Source organism: Argopecten irradians, chromosome 9 (assembly GCF_041381155.1).
Source record: "Argopecten irradians isolate NY chromosome 9, Ai_NY, whole genome shotgun sequence".
NCBI lineage: Eukaryota > Metazoa > Mollusca > Bivalvia > Pectinida > Pectinidae > Argopecten > Argopecten irradians.
This window is the reverse complement of record NC_091142.1, coordinates 39,092,403-39,103,014: the sequence shown is the minus strand read 5'-3', so window position 1 is coordinate 39,103,014 and position 10,612 is coordinate 39,092,403. Positions and strand designations below refer to the sequence as shown.

At 34.8% G+C, this 10,612-nt stretch overlaps 1 protein-coding gene across 2 annotated transcripts in view; it reads left to right on the top strand.

Moving 5' to 3' along the window:
• Nucleotides 1-9,360: 9,360 nt before the first annotated feature.
• LOC138332288 (serine/threonine-protein kinase NLK-like) overlaps nucleotides 9,361-10,612 on the top strand; it is a 31,189-nt gene continuing 29,937 nt past the window's right edge. Inside the window, exon 1 of one of the 2 annotated variants that reach the window (XM_069280318.1) lies at nucleotides 9,361-9,768. In XM_069280318.1, coding sequence (XP_069136419.1) covers nucleotides 9,590-9,768 — 179 coding nt within the window. In that variant the 5' untranslated portion in view covers nucleotides 9,361-9,589. The remainder of the gene's footprint in view (nucleotides 9,769-10,612) is intronic. The other variant, XM_069280317.1, reaches the window with a different exon arrangement.

Sequence of the window (10,612 nt, the reverse complement as noted above, 5' to 3'; positions counted from 1 at the left end):
TTTGGGGTTTTTTTTCTTCATTTTATTTATGTACGCTATCCATAATACCCCTGTAGCTTCATACCCACACTCGAACACCAGCCATCTGCTAACCTATTGCTGTATCATCATTGAAACTAAGGGAAATAACTCCAATAGATCAGAATGATTTAGACTATAGCCAACTGTAAAGATCTGGACCCAGTTGTTCAGAAGGTGACTATAGGCTAATCATAGTTTAACGACAATTTTCAAATTAAGATAAAAACAATTTCATTATAAAATTACTTATACAATGCTTCATTTTTACCTACTTGCCCACTGTGAGAAGATAATTATAATCACTGTTTGTTTTATTCTAGTTACTTACACATAGAGAGGGCTCTGTAACTAGAATAAAACAAAGAATGTGACATAATCATGGTTTTGGACGAGAGGGCTCTATAACTAGAATAAAACAAAGAATGTGATATAATCATGGTTTTGGACGAGAGGGCTCTATAACTAGACTAAAACAAAGAATGTGATATAATCATGGTTTTGGACGAGAGGGCTCTATAACTAGACTAAATCAAAGAATGTGATATAATCATGGTTTTGGACGAGAGGGCTCTATAACTAGACTTAAAAAAAGAATGTGATATAATCATGGTTTTGGACGAGAGGGCTCTATAACTAGACTAAAACAAAGAATGTGATATAATCATGGTTTTGGACGAGAGGGCTCTATAACTAGACTAAAACAAAGAATGTGATATAATCATGGTTTTGGACGAGAGGGCTCTATAACTAGACTAAAACAAAGAATGTGATATAATCATGGTTTTGGACGAGAGGGCTCTATAACTAGACTAAAACAAAGAATGTGATATAATCATGGTTTTGGACGAGAGGGCTCTATAACTAGATAAAACAAAGAATGTGATATAATCATGGTTTTGGACGAGAGGGCTCTATAACTAGACTAAAACAAAGAATGTGATATAATCATGTTTTTGGACGAGAGGGCTCTATAACTAGACTAAAACAAAGAATGTGATATAATCATGGTTTTGGACGAGAGGGCTCTATAACTAGACTAAAACAAAGAATGTGATATAATCATTGGTTTTGGACGAGAGGGCTCTATAACTAGACTAAAACAAAGAATGTGATATAATCATGGTTTTGGACGAGAGGGCTCTATAACTAGACTAAAACAAAGAATGTGATATAATCATGGTTTTGGACGAGATGGCTCTATAACTAGACTAAAACAAAGAATGTGATATAATCATGGTTTTGGACGAGATGGCTCTATAACTAGACTAAAACAAAGAATGTGATATAATCATGGTTTTGGACGAGAGGGCTCTATAACTAGACTAAAACAAAGAATGTGATATAATCATGGTTTTGGACGAGAGGGCTCTATAACTAGACTAAAACAAAGAATGTGATATAATCATGGTTTTGGACGAGATGGCTCTATAACTAGAATAAAACAAAGAATGTGATATAATCATGGTTTTGGACGAGATGGCTCTATAACTAGAATAAAACAAAGAATGTGATATAATCATGGTTTTGGACGAGAGGGCTCTATAACTAGAATAAAACAAAGAATGTGATATAATCATGGTTTTGGACGAGATGGCTCTATAACTAGAAAGAATGTGATATAATCATGGTTTTGGACGAGATGGCTCTATAACTAGACTAAAACAAAGAATGTGATATAATCATGGTTTTGGACGAGATGGCTCTATAACTAGACTAAAACAAAGAATGTGATATAATCATGGTTTTGGACGAGATGGCTCTATAACTAGACTAAAACAAAGAATGTGATATAATCATGGTTTTGGACGAGATGGCTCTATAACTAGACTAAAACAAAGAATGTGATATAATCATGGTTTTGGACGAGATGGCTCTATAACTAGAATAAAACAAAGAATGTGATATAATCATGGTTTTGGACGAGAGGGCTCTATAACTAGAATAAAACAAAGAATGTGATATAATCATGGTTTTGGACGAGAGGGCTCTATAACTAGAATAAAACAAAGAATGTGATATAATCATGGTTTTGGACGAGAGGGCTCTATAACTAGACTAAAACAAAGAATGTGATATAATCATGGTTTTGGACGAGAGGGCTCTATAACTAGAGACTTAAAAACAAAGAATGTGATATAATCATGGTTTTGGACGAGAGGGCTCTATAACTAGAATAAAACAAAGAATGTGATATAATCATGGTTTTGGACGAGAGGGCTCTATAACTAGAATAAAACAAAGAATGTGATATAATATGGTTTTGGACGAGAGGCTCTATAACTAGAATAAAACAAAGAATGTGATATAATCATGGTTTTGGACGAGAGGCTCTATAACTAGAATAAAACAAAGAATGTGATATAATCATGGTTTTGGACGAGAGGGCTCTATAACTAGAATAAAACAAAGAATGTGATATAATCATGGTTTTGGACGAGAGGCTCTATAACTAGAATAAAACAAAGAATGTGATATAATCATGGTTTTGGACGAGAGGGCTCTATAACTAGAATAAAACAAAGAATGTGATATAATCATGGTTTTGGACGAGATGGCTCTATAACTAGAATAAAACAAAGAATGTGATATAATCATGGTTTTGGACGAGAGGGCTCTATAACTAGAATAAAACAAAGAATGTGATATAATCATGGTTTTGGACGAGATGGCTCTATAACTAGACTAAAACAAAGAATGTGATATAATCATGACGAGATGGCTCTATAACTAGAATAAAACAAAGAATGTGATATAATCATGGTTTTGGACGAGAGGGCTCTATAACTAGAATAAAACAAAGAATGTGATATAATCATGGTTTTGGACGAGAGGGCTCTATAACTAGACTAAAACAAAGAATGTGATATAATCATGGTTTTGGACGAGAGGGCTCTATAACTAGAATAAAACAAAGAATGTGATATAATCATGGTTTTGGACGAGAGGGCTCTATAACTAGAATAAAACAAAGAATGTGATATAATCATGGTTTTGGACGAGAGGGCTCTATAACTAGAATAAAACAAAGAATGTGATATAATCATGGTTTTGGACGAGAGGGCTCTATAACTAGACTAAAAACAAAGAATGTGATATAATCATGGTTTTGGACGAGAGGGCTCTATAACTAGACTAAAACAAAGAATGTGATATAATCATGGTTTTGGACGAGATGGCTCTATAACTAGACTAAAAAAAAGAATGTGATATAATCATGGTTTTGGACGAGATGGCTCTATAACTAGACTAAAACAAAGAATGTGATATAATCATGGTTTTGGACGAGAGGGCTCTATAACTAGACTAAAACAAAGAATGTGATATAATCATGGTTTTGGACGAGAGGGCTCTATAACTAGACTAAAACAAAGAATGTGATATAATCATGGTTTTGACGAGAGGGCTCTATAACTAGACTAAAACAAAGAATGTGATATAATCATGGTTTTGGACGAGATGGCTCTATAACTAGACTAAAACAAAGAATGTGATATAATCATGGTTTTGGACGAGAGGGCTCTATAACTAGAATAAAACAAAGAATGTGATATAATCATGGTTTTGGACGAGATGGCTCTGTAACTAGACTTAAACAAAGAATGTGATATAATCATGGTTTACGACGAGAGGGGTCTATAACTAGACTAAAACAAAGAATGTGATATAATCATGGTTTTGGACGAGATGGCTCTATAACTAGACTAAAACAAAGAATGTGATATAATCATGGTTTTGGACGAGAGGGCTCTATAACCAGAATAAAACAAAGAATGTGATATAATCATGGTTTTGGACGAGAGGGCTCTATAACAGAATAAAACAAAGAATGTGATATAATCATGGTTTTGGACGAGAGGGCTCTATAACTAGACTAAAACAAAGAATGTGATATAATCATGGTTTTGGACGAGATGGCTCTATAACTAGACTAAAACAAAGAATGTGATATAATCATGGTTTTGGACGAGATGGCTCTATAACTAGACTAAAACAAAGAATGTGATATAATCATGGTTTTGGACGAGAGGGCTCTATAACTAGACTAAAACAAAGAATGTGATATAATCATGGTTTTGGACGAGATGGCTCTATAACTAGACTAAAACAAAGAATGTGATATAATCATGGTTTGGCAGCAAATGAGAAATAAGAGTATCGCTACTGATGTGATTTAGCTATTTATTTTTAAAACAACTGATGGATTTTAATAGTCGTGTTTGGAATTACTGACAACCTTATTGGATATTAAACAAAATTTCGAAGAAAGACAAAAAACTTATTTATACGAAAACATGGACAATCAAGCAAAACATCCATCAAAGATAGCATTGTTTTATTTCTATCAAACTGAAATTATGTCATGATCAGTAGATACATCAGCAGAACATTGCCAACGTATTGAATGTTTGAAACAAAAGATTTGAAGGACATTCAAGCAATCCTATATTGCCAAAATGAAAGTTTCAAACAATCCGACATTGCCAATAATTGAATACATATTTGGTGGATCAACAGTGCCAATAATTTGAAGTCTTGAAGCAATTCTACATTGCCAACACAATTGAACGTTTGAAGCAATCGGACATCGCCAACACATTTAAATACTACCAAAAGTATTGGCAACACATTTGAAGACTTGAAGTAACCTGATATTGCAAACACAATTAAAGGTATGAAGAAAAACCGTCATTGCCAATACATTGGAGAACAAGGACAATTGACAATGTCAACACAATTGAATGATTGAAGCAACCTGGCATTGACATTGCCAACACATTTGAATATTATGGGGGGAAAGCATCATTGCCAACACATTTGAATGTTATGGGAGAAAAGCAACATTGCCGACATATTTGAACGTTTGGAGTAACCTGACATTTCATACGCATTTTTAGGTTTGAAGCAATTCGATCGACATTGCCATCATATTTGAAGCATTCAAGCAATCCGACACTGTCAACACATTTTGGTATCTGATGAAAAAATAAAATTGCCAACACATTTGAAGGTTTGAAACAATCCAACAAAGCCAGCACATTCGAAGTTTTGAAACAATCCAACAAAGCCAGCACATTCGAAGTTTTGAAGCAATCCTACATTACCAACACACGAAGGTTTTTCAGCGTCCAGATCTTGGTGACCTTAGCGAGAAGACTGGCTTTTGTCATCCTCGATACTCCAGGGGTTCCGATCACTTATGATCCCGTGTAGCGATCATAAGTGATCGGAACCCCTGGAGTATCGAGGATGGGCTATTGTCTACCTGTTATTCAGGTATTTTGCAAGTTTCATCACTATATTAAACGCTTTGAAAAGTGTTTGGCCAAATGAAATGCCTTATTAAAGATGCTACAACGCTGACAAATGGTATTTTTCTCCATCAAAAAACAGTAGCAAACCAATTCTTCTACTCCATGACTGCATTGCATTCTCTTTTCGGACGTTTCTGTTGTCGACACTAGACATACCATACTGACATCTTTACCTATAAACTTACTGTGTCCATGTAAAACTTCCTAATACCTTTACTAAATATTCGATAAGGCCAAACTGTAAGTCGGCATCGTTTATTTGATGTAAGTATTTGGTTGGATCGAGTTTTGAAAATTTTCCGCGATCCAATCACAGGCGTCTGCATCTGGTTTTGGAAAAAAAACCAATGTCCTAACCCTACTATATGAACATATAGTAGGGATAGGTTATCATATTTTTATCAAAAACAGAAGCAGACGCCTGTGACTGTTCTATTGTTAACGTCTGTTCTATTGTTAACGTCATATAATACACAGATACGGAAAACATGTTACACAGATAGTTCATCCTTGATACATTAGAGTCTGATCTCTTCCACTTTCTCCTTCATTCATTGACAACATATTCGGGATGTCTTGAACAATCCAACATTTCCAACACACTTGAAGGCAGAGGCGTAGGAAGCGGGGGGGCCAGGACGGGGGGGGGGCAAAAAAATCTTTTTGCCCCCCCCCCCCCATTTTCGCCGACTGAAATGCTCTAAAAATGCATATTTGAAAGAAAAAAGGGTCCTCCTGCACTTTTTCGTAAAAAAAAATTCCGCTGCGCGGCGCATTTCCTAAAACGTTCAAGCACATAATGTTCAAACCTTTAATAGTAGAAATTCAATACACATGAACTACACTAAAAATGTCCATTAATGGGTTCTACGTACTACATTTGTATTTAAAAAATGTCTTTTAAAAGATTACTTTGTTATGTGTCTTAGCAAGACAATTAATTCATTATTATTTTGAGTTACAAAACAATGTGTCGATGGTGTGAATACGGTATGTTCAGATCGAGCGGGTTGCACAATGATATGACGACACAATTATCACAATTATCATTTCTAATGCAGGTTACTTTAAACCGAAAAAAATATCATGGTCAGAACGCTTTAAAATCATTAAAATACATTGTAAAACTCATCTCAGTCATTCTAAATCGTAATTTTTTCCCGGGGGAAACCCCCGGACCCCCAAACACCAAAATCTCGCGCCTTCGGGCGCTCGCAAATTCATTAAAATGCATCTTAAAACTCATCTTAGCCATTTAAATCGTTATATTTTTTCCCAGGGGAGACCCCCGAACCCCCCAAACACCAAAATTTCGCGCTTTCGAACGCTCGCAAAATCATCAAAATACATTGTAAAACTCATCTCAGTCATTCTAAATCGTAATATTTTTCCCGGGTTTTTTGCCCCCAGACTCCAAAAGCTCACCCCTTCGGCGCTCACACGCTAATTTGGCCAATTTGCATATTTGTTAAATTCCTTTTAGCGACCCCACTGTATATAAATGTGTACAAGGATTATATTTTATGATATATGAAAGTATATATGGTTGTGTGTTGAATTAATCTCCTTCTGTAGGTGCGGCGGGGGTGTTACAAAATATTGAAGACCTTTGTCCCCCCATTACGTTTCATCTTCCTACGCCACTGGAAGGTTAGACAAATCCGACATTGGCATCACATTATATTTGAAGTAGACCGAATTATCTGTCCCTTAAAGCTCATTTACTAAATAAATAGTAAGAGGCATATAAAATGAGTTTATTTAGAGATTAATGAACGTATCAATAAATAATAGAAAGGAGCTCATTTTAAAGAACGTATCAGCGACAACAAAAAGAAAAGGAGTCATTTTAAGAGATAAAATAAACGTATCAATAGACGACAACAAAAAGAAAAGGAGCTCATTTTAAGGGACAGATAAACAAGGCCATCTTACTAGTATATGAATGTTTGAAGCAATCCGACATTGAACACACTTAATAGTACCAGGCGGCTGTCTTTATCATTTGAAATAACTAGACTATTTTCAAAATTATAGTTATCTAAAATATAATTGTATATAACATATAGATTTTGATGAGTTTTAATAACATCACTCTGTAAATTGGGTGAGTACTTTTCACATACCTTTACTTTTATGTCTAACATGTTTTCGCCACCAGAGTGCCCATAGAACCTAAACTATATACACATATAATACATGTAGAACACGTTATTTACCGAATTCCTAAAACGTCTAAAACGGTCTACATGTGTACCTGGTGTTATCAACCATAACTAATCTCAGCCCCCTGTGGTTTCACCCATATAGAATCGTGTTCGGAGGTAAATATAAATATTGATAATATACATGTATGATCAACATGGAAAAAAAGTACGAGTTTAACAATAGCGTCTAATAGAGGCAGCTACTTTACACAATTCAATTACACATTGTTACGGACACTGTAACACTCTTGTGATCCCGCATTGATCTGTATAATCCTGTACAATTTTTCATGACTGCATTTCATTTTACATCCACGAAATTACAAAAAAATGAATTCATTGACAATGTTATTAACTTTTTTAACAGAAGAAAGTAATATTAGAAAATGAATTTCACGTATAAGCAGTTTAAAATCTATGCAAGGTGTATAGTTGTTATTTCACTTTAATTGGAATGGCAAAATTGTGGGTCAAAAGTTGTGTTTTCCCCCTAAAAAGTTATATCTATTACCCCCTTGATTCTGTAAGCCTTCTTTTACCATATTTGTGTACACACACGAAATAAAAATTGAATTCATAAATAAGATTTTTTTTTTTTTTTTTTTTTTTTTTTTGGGGGGGGGGGGGGGGGGGGTGGGGAAAGACGGTATAAGGTTAGACAAGTTACCAATATTTCTTATTTAAAAATATTCCAAACCTTTATAAGATGCAGAATCCCCCATATTTTATTTGAATGGCAAAACGTGTAGGGGGTAAAAAGAAAGCAAAGGTTATAGCCCCTTTATTCTCATGATACGCCACTGACTGTGCTTACGGTCAATGTAATATGACTTCGTGTTGTCTGTACGTACCTTAAAAATGTCCGTTCAGTATAGTTCTTTCTTTGTTTTTGTCTGTCAATATATTTCATAGACATGAACAATTATGTAGTGACCTAAACATAGACCAGAGAGTTGTGTAAACAGTAACGGAGCATGTTTCATCTTTCTTTGTTACAAAAAATACATATAGAGATCAATTGTCGAGTACATTGACGTTAGGTTCAGTAACCTCGTGATAGCATATCTCACTGTAGAAAAAAAGTTCAAAGGGATAAAATGAGAAAGAACGAACAGGGACCGAATGAAGACAACAATAAAAGTTTCCTTTAATAAAAATATACCAACATAATTATGTAAAATGTATTTTCTTATCAATATATATATATTATCAATGACGCAACGTCAAACTCATGTGCGGAAACCTATTACAGTCTTAATCGTCAAAGTATGCCGTCAAATAAAAACAAAATTATACACGAAAATAAAGGATTTCTTTAGCTATTTTGTTTAAAATGACAAATAATTAGATATAATAGTGGTGATATTCTCAGAAATATACAGCATATATATCGGCAAAAATCGACACATCCTTTATTTTCTTATTTGTTTAGTCAAACATTGAATAAACATGTCACTTAGGTGTAACCTATCCCCTTGAGATGACGTAAGTTTCATCCCACCTTCCTGCTTTCTTTGTGTATTATACACAAATAATACTTCCGGTAGTTCTCTGTCAAAGGGGGCGTGGTTATTAGCCATGTGCTTCTTTGTTTATGTAAACACACTGTGTTTCGTCAATTTCAGATTAATATTAGACTCTTACTAAAGTCATTAGTTTTCAAAAAGTTAAATTATACTTCTTCATTACATTTTTACTTATTTTTTCTGTAAAATACCTGCGAAATATCGTCATTTTTAGAATACATGTGTCTCGAAATAGCACAGATTTGACCTATGACCCTTGACTTGGCATCTTGGGAAACGTTCATGCGTTGTCACGTGACTTCTTTGTGTGTCGGACTCGCAGCGTGTGAGTCAGACAGCCCGTATCTCTCAGAATTCATCTATGTATTTAAATATATAAACGGAATTTTACCAAAATTCTCTCCAATGTGGATGGAGAGGCCTTAGCGGTACTGTGTGTGCAAAAGGGGACATGTGGAGATTTTGAGTATAGCATTCCAAGCGATTTTCGTGCGGGCACCTTGCTGGATTTCGTGGGTTGGTTATGGCGGTGGTCGGGCAAAGACACGCTCGACACATTATAATGCCCCCTCCCAATATACCTCCCCACTCCCAACATGCTATCCTGACGGCTGCTGTGGCGGTACCCTACTACCAGGTCGTACCCCCACAAGATGTCCAACCGGACAGACCCATAGGATACGGGGCATTCGGAGTTGTCTGGTAAGTAAACTCGACTGCGAGCCATTGTTCTGTCGTCTGTCGCGACGACAAATGATGGAGAAAATTTCACTTTCCTTCTCTGTTTTAAAGGTAAATACCCCGTGATAAAATAAACAATGCCTTTAAAACTTGCTTCATATACATTAATATTCATTTTTTATGTTTATGTTTATCTACTGTTTGCCAGAATTGAAATTATCAGTGAAAATTTGAGAGGTGCTTTGTTTCTTTGTGTCGACGAACCAAATCAGCTGATCGAACCGGAAGGGACTGACTGACAGTGTTCATGGAACCGGTTGTCAGCTTATATTGTCTTATACAGGCACTGGAAACACCTTATTGTATTTAATTTGGGAAGACTGGTTGTGTTTTGATATTGTTAAAATAAAATATGTATACATGCAAACAACGTTATTGTCATATAAGCACGGGAGTTGCATGGGAGTTATCATGCATGTTTGGTTTCGTCTGAGATTTTGTCAATAAAATCATATAGTTTAAACCTATAAAACTTCCTCATATATATATACTAAACAGGACACATTTTCAGGAGTAGACTAAGAGTATTTTGCTATGTTAAAAAATATAGAAATTTAAGAAAGATCCATGTACACTTGTAATGATTAAACTTTCACATTTCATTGAAATCACTAATGTATTGTATGTGTGGTAACTTATACTCCAAGTCCAACAATGTTAGAGGTATAGTATGATGAGACATGAGAAGATGTGTACCGTACTTTATTGAAATATTTATATGTTATTACATATATTCACTAATTGCAATTTTCAGGGATTATTGTTGCTATTAAAATAACTGTTCTCATTTGAAATTGTCAAGATA